Source organism: Phyllobates terribilis, unplaced genomic scaffold (assembly GCF_046119375.1).
Source record: "Phyllobates terribilis strain yellow unplaced genomic scaffold, ASM4611937v1 Scaffold_1__5_contigs__length_1240528914, whole genome shotgun sequence".
Lineage (NCBI taxonomy): Eukaryota > Metazoa > Chordata > Amphibia > Anura > Dendrobatidae > Phyllobates > Phyllobates terribilis.
In genome coordinates, this window is record NW_027362761.1 from 1,032,153,133 (window position 1) to 1,032,177,348 (window position 24,216).

Consider the following 24,216-nt stretch of genomic DNA (forward strand, 5'->3'; position numbering starts at 1 on the left):
CATTATCTTAGTTAGTCTGGTGAGGTTCTATTTAAAAAAAAGAGAAGCCCTGATCAAGAGTAATCCATATTTAGCAGCAGAGATGGATAACAGGATGTAAGGACAGGTCTTTGTCTCTGCTCTTGCTCTCCTGTCTAAGTGCATAAAAGTCAGGTGGACTTTTAGTACAGGGCAGGCAAGCCATTTGACAGTGACAGAGGCAATGTAAGCTGAGAAGTGAGGGAAATGAAATTCCTGCACCTATAGTGCTGATAGAATGTAAAACCGGCCAATAGGAAGTAGTGGATAGCAAGCTACACAGCATGAGAATAGGCACAGTTCCTGAACATATTAGACTGGTCTGTGAAACCTAAGAGCAGCTTTGACCTCTTGTCATACTTTTCTATAAGTTGTGTGTGAAAGGACAGGAATGCTTTAGTAAATGATATTTTAATTTGACATGAAAATGGGATCCTTGAAACAAGACATTTTTACTGTGGCAGTGACATGTGGAACGGTGTCGCTATATCATAGTTATATATAATACATCTGTGCAGAAAGAATTTAGGAGACAAAAATAGGATGTCTCCCTCCAGGAATGGCTCCTTTGTGCTGTTACATATATAACTGTCCTTTTGTGACTGTGCTATGCCTGGAATGTAATATAAAAATCATGTGAGGATTATATAGACCCCAAACATAGTACAAGTCCTTTAGAAATAGTTTGGTGTGTGTCACACTTCAGAATACATGTCAGCTTATTAATAGGAGTCTGCTTTTCATCTTATAGACCCTATCAACAGCTCAGTCAGATGAGTGGGAAAATGTGAGCTCATTACCCTTGTAATCCCAGGTCAAAGTTTTTTTTCCAGGGAAATATACATACTGCATGAAACAAAGAGCCTTATGCTTTATGAATGCTTAGAATTTGAGCGTTCTTCTACCTGTATAGTGATTCCTCATGAACCTGTAGATTAATGGCATAACCCAAAACCTTTATATGAGCAGAGAATGACAAATAAAAGGTGATATTAATCCAAAGTAAATATTGTCTCATTCCCCGACATAGCCATACCGCCAATGCCCGTGTAGATGGCGCAAGCTGCTGAGCTCACTGATTGGCTGCAGCAAAGTTGACATTACTTCAGCACTGCAGAATAAAACAGACACCTTGGCAGAAGCAGAGACTCAGCGCTGGACCAGGGGAGGGTGATTAAAGGCAATTTATTTTTTATTTAAAACAAACTGAGCCTGGGTACACAAGTTTTTTTAAAATGGAAACCGGTAGAGCACAATGGGAACCATTAGACTGTAATTGATAGCAGGGTGCTTTAAAGGGGTTGTCCAGGACTTTAACCTTGATGGCCTCTCCTTAGGATAGGTCACCAATGTCTGATTGGTGGGGGTGCAACTCCCGGCACCCCGCCGCCGATCAGCTGTACACGGTGTTAGTGGCAACCAGAACTGCTCAGTTGCAGAGCTGAACAGTACAACTCTGTTGATGGAATAGTGGCTGGGGCCGGGTACTGCACATCGACCCCCTATTTATTTGAATAGGTGGCAGATGTGCAGTACCCGGCCACAGCCACAATACAGTCTATGGAGCTGTGCAACTCCACAACTGAGCAGTTCCAAGCGCCACCGACACTGGGAACAGCTGATCAGTGGGGGTGTCTGGTTTCGTACCCCCACCAATTAGATATTCATGACCTATCCTAAGGATATGCCATCATTCAATATAACAAAAAAAAGCCGGCGTCTCAAGTAAAATCTTGGCAGCTTTACTATATTTACTAAGAAAAAGAAATACTTTATGGTAAAGTTCTTTCAATCATTATACAAATTCAACACATGAGCATGTTCCAACATATGTACATTTGAAATAGTCACCCAACAAGAATTTGCAGGAATTGATGAAATAAAAAGATAGAACTTTTAATTATACTTACTTGTTAAATGCCCCTCTTCTCATACGGTGTCTCTCCAGTAATCCCCACCATTCCTGCATAGATGACATCACTTAACCACTGCAGCCAATCACTAACCAAAGCGGTGACACTTGCATGTATGACATCATCGCTGCAAGACCAGCAGGGATTACCAGAGAGATGGCTCTGGAGATTTTTATTTTTTCATTTTTTGGAACAATTCCTGATATTGGGTACCTTTTTGAGAATCCAGAGATTCCCCTTTGAGCATGTAATATGGCAGGCTTGTGATGACATACAACTCTTTACTATCTACATGATATCATACAGCCATAAATAATTGTGTGCTTTGCACTCAGATCAGAGGTTCTGTAATTGTGAAGCATCAATGTGTGTAATGTGTAACACCATAGTCGCAGCATTCTTCACCACCCAGTCACATTCCCCAGGTCTACAGAGGACATGTTAGCAAACCTAGCAAACCTTAGGAAATCATAATAATCCAGGCCCTTTGTATGGTACAAAGTCAGATACCAGCTTTATTACCTCCAGTTAATAAGTTACAGAAACAGGGAACCTAAACAGGAGTAAACTATTAACTTATTGGTTATTGATAACTAATTATATCCGGGAAAACACGCTAAAACATAAGGTCCTTAAAGGGGTTTTCCCACGAACAAAAGTTAATTTTAATCAATAGATCTCGGAATAATAATAACTTCCACAATTGTATGTGTTTAAATAAAATGTTCCTGTGCTGAGATAATTATAAATGTTCCCCTTCTGTGTACTGTGTAATGGCTGTGTCTGACCGTGCAGGAACATGGTCTGATCATACCACATCTCCTGGGCAGGGGAGGACGCAAAAGAGTATACAGACATTACAGTTTGGGATCGCAGCTGATTCTTTTTGTGAGGTAAAACATTTCCCTGCCCGATTTTAAAAAATGTTTTATCTCGAAGAAAGACTCATTTGCAATCCCTGGCTGTAATATCTGTATACTCTTTTGCTTCCTCCCCTGCCCAGGAGCTGTGGCATGATCAGACCATGTTCCTGCACAGTCAGTTTTACTGGAAACACAGCCTAAGGCTATGTGCCCACGATGCAGAAATGAAGCAGAAAATTTCTGCAGCATTTCTGCATCTCCCTGACAGAAAAAACGCATGCAGATTGTGCATGCGTTTTTCCTGCAGAATACATGCGGATTCACATGCGGATTCACATGCGGATTCACTTGCGTTTCCGCATGCAGATTGACAAGCGCTTTCCAGGCGATTAGCACCACTTGGAAAGTGCTTGACAACTAGGTCACACTATATAAATCCATGCAAACAGCATGGATTTATATAGTGTGACCGTAAAACAATGCTTAAAATAAAGCTATACTCACCCCCGATGCCCCGGCGTGGCTGCAGCGCTCGTTCCTGTCTGGTTCCCGGCTGCCAGCATATCACGAGACACAGCGGTGAAGGGCCTGCGGTCACATGACTGTGACGTCACCGAAGGTCCTTCAGCACTGCCGGCTTGCCGAGAGAAGACGTTGGACAGGTGAGTATAAACTTTATTTTTTATTTTATTCTTTTTTTACAGGTACAATGGTACCCAGGTCTGGATGAGAGTCTCCTCTCCTTCCGAACTGGGTACCATCCGCACATAGAGACGCATGGAATCCGCTTGTACAAATGTACAGACGCGCATTCTATGCGTCTCAATGCAAGTCAATGGCGGCGCTTCCACAAAATTAATGAACATGCTGCGGATTTATGAGCGCTGCAGAAACGCTGCGGAAAAATCCGCAGCATGTGTATTGACATTGCGGAATGCCATTGGGGACCATGGGGTGCGGATTACCATGCGTTTTTGATGCGTTTCCGCTGCGTAAATTCCGCAGCATAAACACATGAAAAACGCATCGTGTGCACGCAGCCTAAGACAGCATTGAGACACAATTTGAGCAGGAAAGTATGTGATATAGTTTGGATACTGGTTCAATCAGTGTGTAGCATTGTCAGTAGTGTTGAGCATTCCGGTACTGAAATATCGGGTATCGACCGATATTCGTGGTATCGGAGTTCCGATACTGAGTTCCGATACTTTTAGAATATCGAATACCGGAATCGGAAGTTCCCATAATGCCTGCGCTTTGCAGTGTCTCTGAAGGATGACAAGCTGGATGGCAGCGCTCAGCTTACTGTACTTGTCATTTAGTGTTAAAGGATTTATTTAAAAAAATAATAGTGTTTTCATGCACCGTCTCTTTAAAAATGCTGGCCGGCAATTCAGCAGCGGCATACACCGGTACCTGACAATTTACAACAGAAAGAATAGAGCATCACACATAGATTAGATAGATAGAAACATGTCAGTCACATATATAAGAAGTACAGTGAAAGTGTTGCTTACTGTACTTGTCATTTAGTGTAAAGGATTTATTAAAAAAAATAATAATGTTTTCATGCACCGTCTCTTTAAAAAAGCCGGCTGGCAATTCAGCAGCGGTACCTGACAATTTAGAATAGAAAGAATAGAGCATCACACATAGATTAGATAGATAGAAACACGTCAGTCACATATATAAGAAGTACAGTGACAGTGTTGATTACTGTACTTGTCATTTAGTGTTAAAATAAAGAATTAATTAAAATAAAAATTGGCGTGGGGTTCCCCGTAATTTTAGGCTCTAGCGGAGGTTAAGCAGACGGCTGGGGCAGATGTTTGAAGCCTGGGAGCTTCCCAGGCTACTGATATCAGCCCCCAGCTGAATACCTAGCCTTTACTAGCTATTAAAATGGGGGACCCCCCCAATAAAATGACGTGGGGTCCCCCCTATTTTAATAGCTAGCAAAGGCTAGGCTGACAGCAGGGGGCTGATGTTAATAGCCCCGGAAGGGTGCCATGAATATTGGCCCCCTCCCAGGCTAGAAACACCAGCCGTCAGCCACCCCAGAAATGGCGCATCCATAGGATGCGCCAATTCTGGCACTTAGCCCCGCTCTTCCCACAGCCCTGTAGTGGTGGCAGTGGGGTAATAGGGCTGGGGTTGATGTCAGCTTATAATGCCAGCTGACATCAAGCCCAGGTTAGTAATGGAGAGGCGTCTATAAGACACCCCCATTACTAACCCCATAGTCAAAGTTAAAAAAAAACACACAAACACCCAGAATAAAGTCCTTTAATTGAAATAAACACACAATTTTTTAATGTTCTAAATTAAACCATACTTACCATCACGCCCATTCCAGCTGAAGCCAATGTCTTCTGCAATAAAATTAAAATAATAAAGCAACATCATCTTTACCTTTCCATGGTTCCCACGACAGCTTCAGCTCTGCTACATTGACATGACAGGCTGGATCGCAGCAGAACGCTGCCATCCAGCTTGTCATGCCGCAGAGACTGAGAAGCGCAGGCATGCTTGCGCTCCTCAGTGTCTCGCTGTGACAGCATAAAGATGAGCCGAGGTCATGTCCAATGAACTCAGCACACCTCATGCACGTCACTGACAGCGTGGGAGAATTCTCCTGCTCAAGCGCTGAGCGCAGGAGAATTTTCCCACGCTGTCAGTGACGTGCATGAGGTGAGCTGAGTTCATTGGACATGAGCTCACCTCATGCACGTCACTGACAGCGTGGAAAAATTCTCCTGCGCTCAGCGCTTCAGCAGGATAATTCTCTCACGCCACGCTCACTACCAGTGCAGGAGAATTTTCCCACGCTGTCAGTGACGTGCATGAGGTGAGCTCATGTCCAATGAACTCAGCTCACCTCATGCACATCACTGACAGAGTGGGAAAATTCTCCTGCGCTCAGCGCTTGAGCAGGAGAATTTTCCCACGCTGTCAGTGATGTGCATGAGGTGAGCTGAGTTCATTGGACATGACCTCGGCTTATCTTTATGCCGTCACAGCGAGACACTGAGGAGCGCAAGCATGCCTGCGCTTCTCAGTGTCTGTGGCATGGCAAGCTGGACGGCAGCGTTCTGCTGCGATCCAGCCTGTCATGTGAATGTAGCAGAGCTGGAGCCGTCGTGGGAACCATGGAAAAGTAAGGATGAGGTTGCTTTATTATTTTACTTTTATTGCAGGAGATCGTTGGCTTCAGCTGGAATGGGCGTGATGGTAAATAGAGTTTAATTTAGAACCATAAAGAATTGTGTCTTTATTTCAATTAAAGGACTTTATTCTGGGTGTTTGTGTTTTTTTTTTTACTTTGACTATGGGGTTAGTAATGGGGGTGTCTTATAGACGCCTCTCCATTACTAACCTGGGCTTGATGTCAGCTGGCATTATAAGCTGACATCAACCCCAGCCCTATTACTCCACTGCCACCGCTACAGGGCAGTGGGAAGAGCGAGGCTAAGTGCCAGAATTGGCACATCCTATGGGCGGCTGATAGCTGGTGCTTCTAGCCTGGGAGGGGGCCAATATTCATGGCACCCTTCCTTGGCTATTAATATCAGCCCCCAGCTGTCTGCCTAGCCTTTGCTAGCTATTAAAATAGGGGGGACCAGACGTCATTTTTTGGGTGGTCCCCCATTTTAATAGCTAGTAAAGGCTAGGTATTCAGCTGGGGGCTGATATTAGTAGCCTGGGAAGCTCCGTGGGTATTACCCCCTTCCCAGGCTTCAAACATCTGCCCCAGATGTCTGCTTAATCTCTGCTAGAGCCTAAAATTACGGGGAACCTCACGCCAATTTTTTTTTTAATAAATCCTTTATTTTAACACTAAATGACAAGTACAGTAATCAACACTATCACTGTACTTCTTATATATGTGACTGACATGTTTCTATCTATGTAATCTGTGATTCTCTATTCTTTCTATTCTAAATAGTCGGGTACCGCTGCTGAATTGCCGGCCGGCTTTTTTAAAGAGACGGTGCATGAAAACACTGTTATTTTTTTTAATAAATCCTTTACACTAAATGACAAGTACAGTAAGCAACACTGTCATTGTACTTCATATATATGTGACTGACATGTTTCTATCTATCTAATCTATGTGTGATGTTCTATTCTTTCTGTTCTAAATTGTCGGGTACCGGTGTATGCCGCTGCTGAATTGCCGGCTTTTCATGTAATACATTCTACATTATTCTTAGTTGTTTTCCTTCATGTAGAATTAACCTACAAGGAAAGAAAGGGTTTATTTTTATTCCGATATTTGTGTCCCATTGACTTGCATTGGTTTCCGGTATCGGAATCGGCGATATCCGATACTTTTTGGGTATCGGTCTGATCCAATCCGATCCGATATTTCCCGATATCGGAAGGTATCGCTCAACACTAATTGTCAGTACTAAATTATGAGGAGTAAAAGTTACTATCACTGTGCCCTAAACCTTTTGAGAAGCCGCTCACACCTTACAGTACATCTACAGCAGGGATAGATGAAATATTTTCTTCTTATTCTCTAATCTTATATAGTTATTAACCCCAAGTGTTATGAATTTAAAATGAACACAGTAACATCATATACACATTGGTGTGGGCACAAGTAAGTATTCTAGAATGACCATGGTAACTTTTATGGAGCAGACTAAGTACAGACTGTGGATGAGGGGATGTTTGTGGTTTCGGCAGTCTGCTTCATCATCACGGAAAAGACCTTGTTCTGTCTGGCTTAAAAGCCTATATTTAGCAGTGGCATCATACATTTATGTTCTCCAAGCTAAACATAGCTTTGCCAGGGTGGTGTCTGGGCAAGCAGGAAACGTAGTCAATTTCCTGAAATAATATTTAGGAGCGTAATGTGACCTGATTCAATTTTAGGTTAAAATGAAGGATTATCTTCACAATATGTCACCAATGATGAGGGAAGCATTTCTAAATCAATCTATTATATTGAGTTTTCTAAGTGTTAACAACATCATCAATATTGTTTTAATATTACAGCATATATGTTTGATACATTAAGGACATTTGCATTCAGAGATGACATTATTCATGGCAAGCTTATATTACAATTTTTTTTATTAGATTATGTCTTATTTTTGCTACTAACTACATAAAAATACATTGAAATATTCCAGTTTTCACACTGGTAACTAGAATAGTCACACTAGGCTGGCACTTTATGTTTTCTGCTCCTTACTTGTCATATTTGCTGTATAGACAGGGTCATTATTCTAATTAGTATTATTATTAATAAAGGACTGCTGAATTGGAAACTTTGCTATATTGCTGGAGGCCTAGATAATGCAGGATAGCAGCATTTTATGCTATACAGTGAAGGAAATAATTATTTGATCCTTTGCTGTTTTTGTAAGTTTGCCTACTGACAAAGACATGAACAGTCTATATGTTTAAGGGTAGTTAATTTTAACATTGAGAAATATAATATCCCCCCCCAAAAATCAAGAAAATCACATTGTATAAATTAGATAAATGTATTTGAACCCTCTGGCAAACAACACTTAATACTTGGTGGTAAAACCCTTGTTGGCAAGCACAGCAGTCAGAGGTTTTTTGTAGTTGATGATGAGGATTGTGCACATGTCAGGAGGAATTTTGGCCCACTCCTCTTTGCAGATCATCTCTAAATCATTCAGATTTTGAGACTGTCGTTTGGCAACTTGGAGCTTCAACTCCCTCCATAAATTTTCTATGGGATTAAGGTCTGGAGACTGGCTAGGCCACTCCATGACCTTACTGTGCTTCTTTTTGAGACACTCCTTTGTTGCCTTGGCTGCATGTTTTGGATCATTGTCTTGCTGGAAGACCCAGCCACAACCCATTTTTTATGTCCTGGCAGAAAAAAGGAGGTTGTCACTCAGGATTTTATGGTACATGGCTCCATCCATTCTCCCATTGAGGCGGTGAAGTAGTCCTGTGCTATTAGCAGAGAAACACCCCCAAAACATAATGTTTCCACCTCCGTGCTTGACAGTGGGGACGGTGTTCTTTGGGTCATAGGCAGCATTTCTCTTCCTCCAAACACGGCGAGTTGAGTTAATGCCAAAGAGCTCAATTTTTGTCTCATCTGACCACAGCACCTTCTCTCAATAGCTCACAGAATCATCCAGATGTTCATTGGCAAACTTCAGACTGGCCTGCATATCTGCCTTCTTGAGCAGGGGGACCTTGCGGCACTGCAGGATTTTAAACCTTTAAGGCGTAATGTGTTACCATTAATGAGAAAAAAAAATGAACTTTTTAGAATTCACCAAATGGCTGCAATGTAAAAGAGTGAAAAATTTAAAGTGGTCTGAATACTTTCCGTACCCACGGTATGTTTTCCCTATTTTATTCTATGTACATATAAGCATATCCTTTTAAATATTTTTTTTTAAAGTACAAACTGATACAAAAGCATAATGTCAAACAGGCCTAAATTTACTTCACTATGTCCTCCCACTCTTTAATAGCCAGCAGTACTGTTATTGTGGCATCCTGCTGTGCACAGGTACCACAGGACCCAGGGTGCATGGACGGACTTCTCCACAAGAGGCCCTCATTACATACAAACACCTCCACCCTTCCACCTCATACCAGCAGAGGGAGCCCGTTAGGGATATATATATGGAGGGTGGAGCCAGCCAGTCAGTCAGTTTTGAGAGTTTAGTCAGACTGAGAGAGAGTCTGAGTGCGTGCTGACGCTGAGAGCAGCGAAGATACAGCGCGTCTGCTGCTGAGTTCTGAGGGCCCCAAGTGTGGCCGAAGGCAAGAGGAGAGAGGAGAGAGGAGTTGAGGGAGCAGAGGAGCATCATAGGCTCACCCTGATATACAAACCGGATGCCGGGTCCACGCCTACAGGGTCCCTTTATACCCAGTAGGGATCACCAGCATTCCAGGAGGACTACAAGTCCCTGGCCGACCTGAAGCTAGACCCATTACAGGACCAAGAACCACAAGGCCCCACCATCCAGGGAGAGTGGTTACCAGCAGAAGGTCCTACTACCGAGCGACAGGTGAAGGAACAGCACGACACATAAGCTAGGCCCAGTTGCAGGCTGGCCAGTAGCATACAGAGAGGCAGATACAGACCAGGAGGCCTTATACCCGCTCACTGGGGAGAAGTCCTGAAGTGCACCCATCCTACTGAGTACTCTGGACCGTACCTGATATCCGCACCAGTAAAGGTATTGAAGCGAATCCCCTGTCTCTGTCAGTTACTCCTGCTGCACCATCCACCTGCACTACAAGTCCCACCATCACCACCATCAAACTCCACACTGCCCCGGGGGCCCGCTCCATCTATGGGGAGCAGAAACACCTCAGCTGCCATCCCATCACCCCCTGGAGGTCTTCAGCAGCGCTGGTAAACCTTACCAGGTACCACAGGTGGCGTCACAAACTATTAATTTTATCTTTATTTTCTATCCAAGTTACAATCCCCTTTTTGGTTGACCACCCTGGACAACGGACCGGGCCAGCCACTGTGACATATCCCCCACCAGCATCCATAGGCCCGGCTGACGAGTACCCCATTGCCCTGGGGGCGCGTCAACTTCTGGCGTCACGAACAGGATTCCGTGCCTGTTGCCACCGGGTACTGTGTGCCTTAAAAGACTGTAACACTTACTATGGTGAAGATTCCTGAGATTTCCCGCAATTATCCGCCATTTTCCTGTCGCCGCGCAGGAAGAAGAGGGGCGAAACCGCGAGAATCGGAGAGGCGTAACCGCTTGAAGCGCGCAAAGCCCAGGTCCTGCCTTGCGCCTTGACGCCGAACCAGGAAGCGTCAGGTCCTAGAAGGAGACCGTTGTCAAGCGCACGCTCTGACGTCAGCCGCGAGGGAGACGCAAGGTCCTGGAAGGAGACCGTCACCTGCGGAGCTGCGGCCTACCCGATCCAAGTAAAGAAGGTAGGCTACGGTTTACTAGGGGGGCGCAACCATGGCCGACGACCAGCAAGCCGCCGGAGCACCGGTTAATGCTCCTGATGCTTAACTTGTGCCCGGCGCTGCACAGGCCGGAGCGGCCGCCCCACCGCAGGGGTCTTGACTCTGTTGATACCCATGGCCCTGCCGTATATCCCTGGAGCGAAATGGCTTCCCCAGTATGATGGCAAACCAGATACCCTGTCTGGGTTCAAGAGAAAAATATGCGGTGTACTGGACATGTATTCTATGTCTGGTAAACAGAGAGCCACTGTTGTGCTGGGACAATTGACTGGTGCCGCAGAGCGGGAAGTTGAAACCTGGCCAACCGCAGACCAGGAATCAGTATCCATTATCTTTAAGAGACTGCAAACTGTCTTTGAAAACTGCATTGAGACAGATCTCTGAATGAGGTTCTACCACTGTACCCAGAATCCTGAGGACAGTATCCGGGACTACGCCTGGCGCTTACCGGAAGCCTTGTGGGCCCTGAAACAGGTTAGTCCAGCCAGCATACAAGATGAGAATAAAATGCTGATGGAACAGTTCATCCGGGGGTTGAGGTCCCAGGAGGAGAGCAGGACTGTACAGTGGTGGGCTTTAGATCATCCAGATGCCACCTTTGACACCCTGAAGGACACGGCTATTAAGGGTCTACAGCCCCTGGAAACATCAGGGACTGCTATCCAGTGTAACCAGTGTGGGGCCACCACAGTACCCGCAGCACCCACTGCTCCTTCATTAACAGCTGAAACAGAAATGCAAACAGTGCCTCCTAGCGAGCTGGACAGCCTGCGCTCTGAAGTGCGTCAGCTAAGTAAAACCCTGGCCACTGTCCTGAGCACCCTGCAGCTACAGACGGAGCCCAAGCCGGAAGGAAGGATTCTACTCGCCGACAGCCCTGAGGATGTCCCCTGGATGAGGAGAACAAGGAGGACAACGCCACCCCATAGGAGGACAACGCCACCCCGGAGGAGGACAATGCCACCCCGTGGGAGGACCAACGACCAACGTCGCCCTCCAGGAGACTTCATCTGCTACCGTTGCCACAAGGCAGGCCACACCGCGCGGAACTGTCCTTTAAACGCGCAAACCCTGGGCCCGAGGGCCGACACCCAGGAGTAAATCAACCAGGCCCATCAAGCTGGTACCACCGGTTCATAGGAGGAAGGCCTTTCCTGTCCATCGTGCTGGACGGCATAGCAACACCTGCGTTACTGGACACCGGCTCACAGGTAACCATCATACCTGATGTCCTCTACAAAAGGTACTGGTCCATAGATGAACGCCACCCGCCCTCCCCGAACCTCTCTGTGTATGCCTCTAACGGCCTTCCTCTTAACCTAGTAGGGGTTAAGGACGTGACAGTGAAGGTGGGGAGAGTGGAACTAAAGGACCAAGGACTAATTGTCATAGAATCTAACCCTGGTGATACAGACTTGTATATGATACTTGGTACAAATATTGTTGGTAACTGTTTTGGAGAAGTGTTCTTTTTACTCCAACAGATTGCTGCAACTGCCAAACCAGGGCAGAGAAAGGTGCTCCAGAGAGAAATTCGAGCCCTCCTGTACCAACAACAGGTAAAGCTAACAGGTGGTGAGATTGGTAATGTACGGGTGACAGACCCGATACCCATTGTGATTCCCCCAATGAGTGAGATGCTGATTTGGTGTAGGGCAGCAATAGGTCTCAAGGGACAGAACTACCAGGCGGTAGTGGAGCCCATTAGCTCAGAGCACAGACCTACACTCCTAACTGCTAGAGGGGTAGTTGACGTGCGCAATGGGAGGGTGCCCGTACGACTCCTAAATTGTGGGGAGGAGGAAGTCAAATTGCCAAGGTATGCCACTGTTGCTAGATTGTATACTGTGAATGATGATGCCATACACACTGTGGAATCCTTGACCCCACCAGATACAGTGGAGGACAATGACTCCAAAGCTCAGCTGGAGGATTGGTGTCAACAGCTCCATGTTGGGACTGACGCCACTCCTGTCCATCAGAAGCAAGGTGTTTACAGAGTGGTTGAGGAATATGAACAAGTGTTTAGTAAACACCCACTTGATTTTGGAAGGGTTAAAGGGGTACAACACCAAATACCCACCGGTAACCATCCACCCATTAAGGAGCGTTACCGACCCATACCACCAGCACATTATCAGCAAGCCAAGGAAATGTTGCGTGACATGAAAAAGGCAGGGGTAGTAAGGGATAGCTGTAGCCCTTGGTCAGCTCCCCTGGTCCTGGTCAGGAAAAAGAACAGTAGCATGAGGATGTGTGTAGATTATAGACAAATTAATCACATAACACATAAAGATGCATACCCTTTGCCCCGTATAGAGGAATCCCTGGCTGCACTAAAAACTGCCAATTACTTCTCTGCACTGGATCTCACTAGCAGGTACTGGCAAGTCTCTGTTGCTGAGGAAGACCGGGAGAAGACGGCCTTCACCACCCCGATGGGACTGTGCGAGTTCAACAGTATGCCATTTGGACTCTGCAATGCACCCGGAACGTTCCAGAGGCTGATGGGCACCAGAACATCGAGACAGTGCTGCTGTACATGGATGAAGTTATCGTGTACTCGAGGACATATGAGGACCATCTGAAGCACCTGGTGGAGGTATTTGATGCATTGTCCCGGTACGGGATGAAACTAAAGCCTCCTAAATGCCACTTGCTCAAGCAGAAGGTTCAATACCTGGGGCATATAGTCAGCTCGGAGGGAGTAGCACCAGACCCGGAGAAGGTCACTGCCATCCAGAAGTGGCCTGAACCGAGAAGCATCAAAGAAGTACGGCAATTCCTGGGACTGGTCGGGTACTACAGGAGGTTCATAAAGGACTATACCAAAAAGGTAGCACCTCTACAAGACCTCCTGGTAGGACAGTCCAAAAGAGGAAAGAGTCCCCCATTCAAGTGGGGCAAAGAACAGGCTGAATCCTATGCAGTAATGAAGGAAATCCTGACTGGTGAAGAAATCCTGGCTTACCCTGACTACAGCCAGCCTTTCCTGCTGTACACTGACACCAGCAATGAGGGACTGGGAGCTGTGTTGTCCCAGAAGCAGAATGGAAGAGAGAAGGTAATTGCATATGCCAGCAGAAAGCTACGCCCTACCGAGAGGAACCCGGAGATCTACAGTTCCTTCAAGCTGGAGTTCTTGGCCTTGGTCTGGGCTATCACTGAAAGGTTCAAGCATTACCTAACCTCAACTAAGTTTACAGCTTTTACTGACAACAATCCCTTGACACACCTGGAGACAGCCAGGTTGGGAGCCATGGAACAGCGTTGGGTGGCCAGACTGTCAAATTATCAGTTCACCATCAAGTACCGGGCAGGTCACAAGAACACCAATGCTGACGCCCTGTCAAGGATGCTCCACCAGTCAGACACCGAGGATGAAGTGGATGATTTAGAGGAAGTTGAATTACCTGCTTTCCACCGAAGCGGAGTGGTCCATGAGCAACACGTCACCAGAAGACGTCAGGGAAGGACGCTGAATCCTCTACCCCACCACAGTTGGAAGGAGACTCAGGACAGTGACCCGGTTGTCAGCCTCATCAAAAGACTGATCACCCAGGAAGGTTCTCACCTGGAGAAGGATGCTCCTCCACAAGCCAAGCAACTGTGGAATGAGAGAAGCCGGCTGTTCATCTATAGAGAGAAGCTGTGCTGAAGATATGTCAACCCCAAGACCCATGAAATGGTGTGGCAGATTGTTGTACCCAGAACGGATATCCAGATGGTGTTGGAGGCCTACCATGATCAAGCAGGTCACTTTGGCTGGAAGAAGCTGGAAACCCTGCTGAAGGACCGGTTCTACTGGGTTGGAATGCGGAGCTCCATAGATAGGTGGTGCCGGAACTGTGGGCCCTGTAGCCTCAGAAGAAAAGACTACGGCAGCCAGAAAGCACCCTTTCAGTCCATCAAGACAACCCAGCCCCTGGAGATCGTCGCTCTGGATCACGTCAAGCTGTCACCCATCAGGTCAGGCTGTTCCTATGCACTGACCATGGTGGATCATTATTCCCGGTTCCAGGTGGTAGCCCCTGTCAAGGATCTGACAGCAGAAACTGCAGCAAGAACATTCCAAGCATACTTCTGCAGGCCCCATGGATACCCAGACAAAGTCCTGACGGATCAAGGCCCTGCCATTGAAGCCGAGCTGTTTAAAGAATTCTGTCAGCTGTATGGGTGCAAAAAGATCCGGACTACGCCGTGCCACCCTCAGACCAATGGTTTGTGTGAGAAAAAGAACAACATCGTCATAGACCTGCTGAACACCTTACCCTTGGAAGAAAGAAATCAGTGGCCAGACAAGCTACCTGACCTGGTAGATCTGTACAATCACATACCTGTGAGTTCTACAAATTGTACTCCAGTGTACCTCATGAGAGCAAGACCCGGAAAGTTGCCCATGGACCTGGAACTCGAAGTGGTAGAACCTGAAGCAGATATGTCTACTGAAGACTGGGATACAAATCGTCAAGAGCAGTACAGGAGAGTACAGGCCTGTGTCGAAGACAGTCTGAACAGAGTAAGGGAAAAACAGGAAGAACAGTACAATAAACATGCACCAGCAGAACCCTTGGCACCTGGAGAGATAGTGCTAAAGCGGAAGAGAAGAGGTCACAAGCTCGATGACCAGTGGGAAAGAGAGCCCTACACAGTGTTGAACTCCAAGTTTGACAACAGTAAAACCTGCCTGATTAACAAAGATGGAGGTAAAACAACTGCAACAGTCTCAAGAGACCACCTGAAAGTGTGCCCAAGTCTACTGAAGACAAAGGAAGAAGAAGTACCTCCTATAGCACCGGAAGAACCCAAGGAAGGCGTGCTTCACACAGTTCTAGGAGATTTCCCTGCGGACTGGCCTCAACTTGATGGAGCAGTGATTATACCCGTAATACACTTCTATCAGCCACAAGAAGAACCTGTGAGCGCTCTAGAAGAACCTGCTCAGGAACAGGAAGAGTCCCCAGTAAGAGGAGGATCACCCTTTGAGACGGAGCCTGAAGGCCCAGTGGACAGTGTACTTGCCAGTCCCATAGAGAGATTAAGGCAGTTCTATAATCTACCAGCACGTACACCTGCTAGATTAACAGAAAGTGCATGCACAGACACTAGTGACACCCCAGTGCTACGAAGGTCCACACGCAGCACACAAGGTCAAATCCTTGCCCGGTTTAGGGAATAAGCTTGAAGTGCCTAAATTGTAAATAGTTACCCAGTTGGTTGTTGCCTACTATTGTTTATTGTATAAACTGAAATTAATGTGTGCCTGTAGTTACCCGTAAGGGTATAAAGTATTGTAGGCTGAGGACTGTGAGCAACCAAAAACTTTATTTGTAAATAGTTGCACTTATCAAAGTGCCCCCTTATAAGACCACTGAACAAAAACCCGTTTGGCGTGGCCGAAGACGTGGTCCAACACCTGGATCACTTATGCCCTGTAGCCATGCCCAGGGCCTACGTTGAGGGTTTTCAGGCGGGTCCCTCATGTTACTCATTTTGCACTTTAATCGGTGAAATGGACACCTGGTTGCGGGACTTACTGTAACTTAATTAATGTTATTATACTTGTTGTTATTATAATTGTTATTGTTGTAACCTGTTACAAAAAAATGCTTCAGTCCAGGAGTACTGAATTGTACTAGGGGGGATTGTGACACCCTGCTGTGCACAGGTATCACAGGACCCAGGGTGCATGGACGGACTTTTCCACAAGAGGCCCTCATTACATACAAACACTTCCACCCTTCCACCTCATACCAGCAGAGGGAGCCCGTTAGGGATATATATATGGGGGGTGGAGCCAGCCAGTCAGTCAGTTTTGAGAGTTTAGTCAGACTGAGAGAGAGTCTGAGTGCGTGCTGATGCTGAGAGCAGCGAAGACGCAGCGCGTCTGCTGCTGAGTTCTGAGGGCCCCGAGTGTGGCCGAAGGCAAGAGGAGAAAGGAGAGATGAGTTGAGGGGGCAGAGGAGCATCATAGGCTCACTCCGATATACAAACCGTACGCCGGGTCCACGCCTACAGGATCCCTTTATACCCAGTAGGGATCACCGGCATTCCAGGAGGACTACATGTCCCTGGCCAACCTGAAGCTAGACCCATTACAGGACCAGGAACCACAAGGCCCCAGCGTCCAGGGAGAGTGGTTACCAGCAGAAAGTCCTACTACCGAGCGACAGGTGAAGGAACAGCACGACACATAAGCTAGGCCCAGTTGCAGGCTGGCCAGGAGCATACAGAGAGGCAGACACGGACCAGGAGGCCTTATACCCGCTCACTGGGGAGAAGCCCTGAAGTGCACCCATCCTACTGAGTACCCTGGACCGTACCTGACATCCGCGCCAGTAAAGGTATTGAAGCGAATCCCCTGTCTCTGTCAGTTACTCCTGCTGCGCCATCCGCCTGCACTACAAGTCCCAGCATCACCACCATCAAACTCCACACTGCCCCGGGGGCCCGCTCCACCTGTGGGGAGCAGAAATACCTCAGCTGCCATCCCATCACCCCCCGGAGGTCTGCAGCAGCGCTGGTAAACCTTACCAGGTATCACAGGTGGCGTCACAAACTATTTACATTATCTTTATTTTCTATCCAAGTTACAATCCCATTTTTAGTTGACCACCCTGGGCCACGGACCGAGCCAGCCACTGTGACATATCCCCCACCAGCATCCATAGGCCCGGCTGCCGAGTACCCCATTGCCCTGAGGGCGCGTCATTATGTCATAATAATAATAAGGATTTTATTCACACACTGACACATGCTGATTATAATCATCATCTGATTATACAGTAATTATCAATGAGTTAATGACTTGTGATGATGATACCATGACGGGAACATTGTGAGTTTACTCTGCACTGCTGACATCTATTTTTACATATTTATGCATCTTTGTTCTTATGTTTCGTAGGTTTACAGTCGCCTTGATAAACACTGTTGTGGTTTCAGACCCCGGAAAGAAGATGAATGTGTGCAACAAGGTCTATACTTGAAATGTGATAACCCCAGCAATATTGACTTAACACACATTGTACAAAGGAAGCATGACCCTCGCCACTTGGTGTTTGTTAAGAACAAAGGATATTTTGATAGAAGTGAAGATAATTTAGATTTTAAATTGTTGGAAGGAATCAAAGAGTGAGTATGATATTACTGATTAAGTTACAACCCCCCACTTCTGATCACAGATACTTTGTCTTTGTTAGTTTTCCCAAAGTAGAGTTTGGCATATTCTAGCAATATGACTTTGTTTACATAGACAAACTTTTAGCTGAATTTATTCTTTAGCCTGGCTTTAGCAAATTGAATGTGTTCATTTAAAGGGACCTACCATATGATTTATGCTGCCAAAACCACAGGCAACATGTGTCAGAATCTGAATTTTTTTTCTGAAACGCTACTTTAAATAGAGATAAGTGGATTGATCTGCAGAAGGTCAACTTTGAGTAGAATTTCCTAAATTTTGAGGTTTAGTACAAACGCGAACATTTTGAGATTAGATTCGCCATTCGCAATAAAAAACAAGTCCTTTCCTACACTGCAGAAGCGTCAGAGAGCCGGTTAACGTAATTTTACGTTGCCATGCAGGACTCCCTGTAATGCGCTGCAGCTATGACACAGAGCGGATTTTCATACCTTGTACAGTGGTGGTCAGTATTTCGGCCATCACAGATCAGCAGTTCCCAGTGGAGCACAGATTAAATGACAGAGTCATTGGGTAAGGCCACGGCCCCACTATCAGTATTTGGTCAGTATTCGATCAGTATAATATGAATGGGTCTAAACACATGTCAGTGTGTTTTCACGGACCGTGTGTCCTTGGGCAAAACGTGCTGACATGTCCATTTTTTTACATACAGCACGGGATGCAAAACGTCCCACACACGTGCACACTGATGACACATGGATGACATCGAGTCATTCTCCTCTGCTCCTCAGAGTGTGCGGTCACCTCAAGCCACTGCGCACGCTGATGAAGAAATGTCGGTCAGATGGATTATAGCTTAGGACACTGGATTATTGATCTTCGGACAGGTAAGTATAAGGATTTTTTTATTTTATTCTTATTTTTACACTTGAAGACAGCAGGAGCAGAATACTACTCTCAACATTGTCCCTTGCTCACGCTGATCGCTGGGAAGAGTTAGCATCAGGGATGAGCGGACTCGTGGAAGTTCGAGTTTTGGTACCCAACCCGAACTTTATTTCAAAGTTCGGTTCGGGTACCAGAAATGTATCAGATCTTAAACCAGAATCTGAACCCCATTGAAAACAATGAGGACCAGAACTTTTGTTCTGGAAAATTCACTCTCTCGCTCTCCTCCAGGAACTCCGAACATTGCAACGGACTTCCGTAAGATATCTGTGTTTGGCGTTTAGCACTGGACACTAACTGTCTGGTACGAACACCGAACTTTTAAGTTCGGCTTCGCTCATCTCTCTAGTCATTTATATAAAGTGATAAAAGATGATTTTTCAACAACAAGATATCTGATATGAGGCATACAGGGAGGACTTTTCAGCTGTCTATAACCTGTATGCCCATATTAATAGTTTAGATAGGTCAAGTGTGGTGACAGATTCTCTTTAAAACATATTTTCTCTGAAATTCTCCAGAAAAACATGCCTGGCTGCAATTGTGCAGACATACTTCGATACAGGTGCATCTCACTAAATTAGAATATCATCAAAAAGTTAATTTATTTCAGTTCTTCAATACAAAAAGTGAAACTCATATTATGTAGAGTCATTACAAACAGAGTGATCTATTTCAAGTGTTTATTTCTGTTAATGTTGATGATTATGGCTTACAGCCAATGAAAACACAAAAGTCATTATCTCAGTAAATTAGAATACTTTATAGCAACAGCTTGAAAAATGTTTTTAAAATCTGAAATGTTCGCCTACTGAAATGTATGTTTAGTAAATGCACTCAATACTTGGTCAGGGCTTCTTTTGCATCAATTACTGCATCAATGCGGCATGTTATAGAGACGATCAGCCTGTGGCCCTGCTGAGGTGTTTTGGAAGACCAGGTTGCTTTGTTAGCAGCCTTCAGCTCATCTGCATTGTTGGGTCTGGTGTCTCTCATCTTCCTCTTGACAATACCAGTTAAGGTCAGGCGAGTTTACTGGCCAATCAAGAACAGTGATACTGTTGTTTTTAAACCAGGTATTGGCACTTTTGGCAGTGTGGACAGGTGCCAAGTCCTGCTGGAGAATGAAATTTCCATCTCCAAAAAGTTGTCGGCAGAGGGAAGCATGAAGTGCTCTAAAATTTCCTGGTAGACGGCTGCGCTGACTTTGGTCTTGATACAACATAGTGGACCTACACCAGCAGATGACATGGCTCCCCAAACCATCACTGATTGTGGAATCTTCACACTAGACCTCAAGCAGCTTGGATTGTGTGCCTCTCCACTCTTCCTCCAGACTCTGGGACATTGATTTCCAAATGAAATGCAAAATTTACTTTACATTTACTTAGTGTCAATGACTTCTTTCTGGACATGTGTCAAGTCAGCAGTCTTCCCCATGATTGTGGAGCCTAATGAAACAGACTAAGGGACCTTTTTAAACACTTAGAAAGCCTTTGCATGTGGCTTTTGTTAATCATTTTAATTTACTGAGATAATGACTTTTGTGTTTTCATTGTCTGTAATCCATAATCATCAACATTAACAGAAATAAACACTTGAAATAGATCACTCTGTAATGACGCTATATAATATATGAGTTTCACTTTTTGTATTGAAGAACTGAAATAAATTAACTTTTTGATGATATTCTAATTTTCTGAGATGCACCTGTACTTGCTGCCGACGCTTTGGACAGCATGAATCAGGGGACAGTTTCTCGTTAGAGAGAATTTACAATTGGTTCCTGGTCAATGGTTATCAGCCACAATGCCAAACACAGCCCATGGACAAGAGTGTCACTGTTTTTTTTTTAAATAGCCCCTTTTTCAAATCCTCCTTTTTATAACTAATACAATTCAGTGTATTTCCATTTCTCAAATTGTGTTGCCTTTTTAGCAAAATATCAATCGGTTTGTCTGGTTTACAGACGGTTTACATATGTCTATTCCTAATTGTCACTATCTCTTTTCCAGGTTTCCTGAATCAACTGTTTTGGTGCTAAAAAGTCACAGACTTCGAGAAAAACTCCTCCAGTCATTTTTTCTAGATAGAGTATTTTGGGAAAGTCAAAATGGACGCCAAGGGATTGAAAAACTGATTGACGTGATAGAGAGAAGGGCCAAAATCCTGTTGACTTACATCAATGCTCATGGAATAAAAGTCATACCGATGAATGATTAAATGACCAAATTAGCAGACAAGCATCTAAAATAATTGGACTTCCCTAATTTAATTAAAAGACATGCAATATTTCAGGGATATTATCTTTACCTAGAAAAGGTCTATTATTATTAATTATTATTATGTTTTGCCATATCACTTATACCAAGATAAAGTATTACATGGGAACAAGATGGAAAGATAAAACTGAACTAATGTCACAGACAAATATCTGATCACTAAGGTTCAGTTCACATTTCTTTTCACAAATTCATAGTATGGATAGCCAGATCAGTCAAATGACTTTTATTCAAGTTCTGTCATAGGGTCCACCATTTTACCAGAAATACCACCATTTTTTCCAAATATATATGACGCAATCCAATGTAAATGTAAGCAAAGCTTTAGGGGATGATTCAAAGATTTTCATACGAATTGTGGCATAAAACTGTTTGAAATGTTGCAAAATATTTGTGCAACTTGTAGTTGAGTAAAAACTGTGCAACTTTTAGCATTTTTGCGCTGACCAGATCTATCCAGGTCCATAAACTTTTTGCATAGTAGGTGCAGCTTAGTTGGGATGGGGAATGGTCAAGCACAGATGACAACTATATTATAATTTATGGCACACCAGTGAATATAACATCAGAAGTGTACTCCAGTCCCTGAGGAGCACATTATCTACTGTGGCGCATGCCTCTTTATCAACTTGGTGCATCTTATTACAGTGCACCATACGATGACACATGCATAGGTTGGGTATATGGTGAGTTTTTTACCTCAGTATTTATAAGTCTAAACCAGGAGTGGGTGATAAATACAGAAGTGGTGACAGGTTTCTATTATACTTTTCCTCTGATTGTTCCACTTCTGGTTTTAGCTTACAAATACTGAGGTGAAATACTGACCAAATACTGAGCGTGTGAACGTGGCCTAAAGGAGTAACATGCTAAGGCAATGTGCACACATTGAGTATTTGAGTTTTTTACCTCAGTATGTGTAAGTCAAAACCAGGAGTGGGTGATAAATACAGAAGTGGTGACGTGTTTCTATTATATTTTTCCTCTGATTGTTCCACTCCTGGTTTTGGTTTACAAATACTGAGGCAAAAAACTCAAATACTCAATGTGTGCACATTGCCTTAGCATGTTACTCCTTTAGGCCACGTTCACACGCTCAGTATTTGGTGAGTTTTTTACCTCAGTATTTGTAAGCCAAAACCAGGAGTGGAACATGGTAATATATGTTCTATTCTTTACAATTAATACAAGTAACAAACACACAATTTAACAAACAACCATAATCATAAATAAATGACATAACACTTAGTTGGATAAAACAGGCCGCAATGCTTTATTAAGGCTAAAGAATAAGTTAAATAAATAATTGAATCCTCAATATCAACTCAATTAAACATAACATATCAAATCTAATAAGGGCTCAGTCCTTAATTGACTCGAGACGATCATTCAGTCCATTCATAAATAATCATAAAACTGCAGCTAGACGGCTGGGTTTACCTCACACCAATAAAGCAATGCGACAGAATTAGAATATTAAAGGGAGGGTGGGGAAAAACCTTCAATTTTCTTGAAAGGAATGCACGGGGTTTCCAGGGGTTAAATAAGGTCTGAGAATCCGCCATCATGCAGCATCCTTCAATCATCAGGGCCAGAAAATGCGGGAAAAGCCATATACGTGCTTCCACTTCAGCCCAGTAACCTGGTAAGTCCTCAGATTAACCCTTAATGGAGCTCAGAGAAAACAGTTAGGCACCGTAATAAACCATAATAAAATAAGCAAAGTCCAATATTCCCATGTGCCCCCTTACTCATATTGACCAGGGGCTTCCAATCAGAGGAAAAGTATAATAGAAACCACTTCTATATTTTTTATCCACTAGTGGTTTTGGCTTACAAATACTGAGGTAAAAAAACCTCATGAAATACTGTACGTGTGAACATGTCCTTACATTTGAACATTCCTTTTTGGTAGCCTACATAGTAATAGAAGGGTCTAACAGAGATTAATTATTTGTGGCCTGTAACAAAGAAGGTAAATGAATAAAGTGACAGAAAATTTATCAACATGGATATTTTTCATCCAGTAGGTTTTTTTTAATTTTGATATACAATATTGGAGAAGTAAAAAAATAGCTGCCAAGTTGTACATACCCTTTAAGTAAGAGGTAAGAGTGAAAATAATAAGAAATCTCAGGAACTGCCTGGTAAAGTCAATGGTATTTAATAATTTATTTGAATTGGGGAATATCCAAATAATTGACAGACACTTGTCCAAAAATATTGTGTGCCAAAATCTTTAGATATATAGAAAAACTACCGTAAATAATAACTTAAAGTGGGGGAAATAAGTATTTGATCCCTTGTTGTTTTGTAAGTTTGCTCACTGACAAAGTCATGAACAGTCTATAATTTTAAGGGTAGGCTAATTTTAACATTGAGAGATAGAATATCCAAAAAAAATCAAGAAAATCACATTGTATAAATTAGATAATTTTTTTTGCATTTTGCAGTGAGAAATAAGTATTTGATCCACTATAAACCATTATGAGATCTGGCTCCTACAGACCAGTTAGACGTTCCTAATAAACTCTTTACCTGCATTAAAGACAGCTGTCTTACATAGTCACCTGTATAAAAGACTCCTGTCCACAGACTCAATTAATCAGTCAGACTCTAACCTCTACAACATGGGTAAGACCAAAGAGCTTTTTAAGGATGTCAGGGACAAGATCATAGACCTGCACAAAGCTGGAATGGGCTACAAAACCATAAGTAAGACGCTGGGTGAGAAGAAGACAACTGTTGGTGCAATAGTAAGAAAATGGAAGAAATACAAAATGACTGTCTATCGTCATCGATCTGGGGCACCATGCAAAATCTCACCTTGTGGGGTATCCTTGATCATGAGGAAGGTGAGAGATCAGCCTAAAACTACATGGGGGGAACTTGTTAATGATCTCAAGGCAGCTGGGACCACAGTCACCAAGAAAACAATTGGTAACACATTACGCCTTAAAGGTTTAAAATCCTGCAGTGCCCGCAAAGTCCCCCTTCTCAAGATGGCACATGTGGAGGCCTATCTGAAGTTTGCCAATGAACACCTGGATGATTCTGTGAGTTATTGGGAGAAGGTGTTGTGATCAGATGA

The 24,216-nt window shown here is 44.2% G+C and overlaps 1 protein-coding gene across 1 annotated transcript in view; it reads left to right on the top strand.

Annotated features, from left to right (window-relative positions):
* GASK1B (golgi associated kinase 1B) overlaps window positions 1-23,469 on the top strand; it is a 99,847-nt gene extending 76,378 nt beyond the window's left edge. Inside the window, exons 3-4 of the mRNA XM_073644846.1 lie at window positions 17,659-17,885; window positions 20,859-23,469. Coding sequence (XP_073500947.1) covers window positions 17,659-17,885; window positions 20,859-21,066 — 435 coding nt within the window. The 3' untranslated portion in view covers window positions 21,067-23,469. The remainder of the gene's footprint in view (window positions 1-17,658; window positions 17,886-20,858) is intronic.
* The last annotated feature ends 747 nt before the right edge of the window (window positions 23,470-24,216 follow it).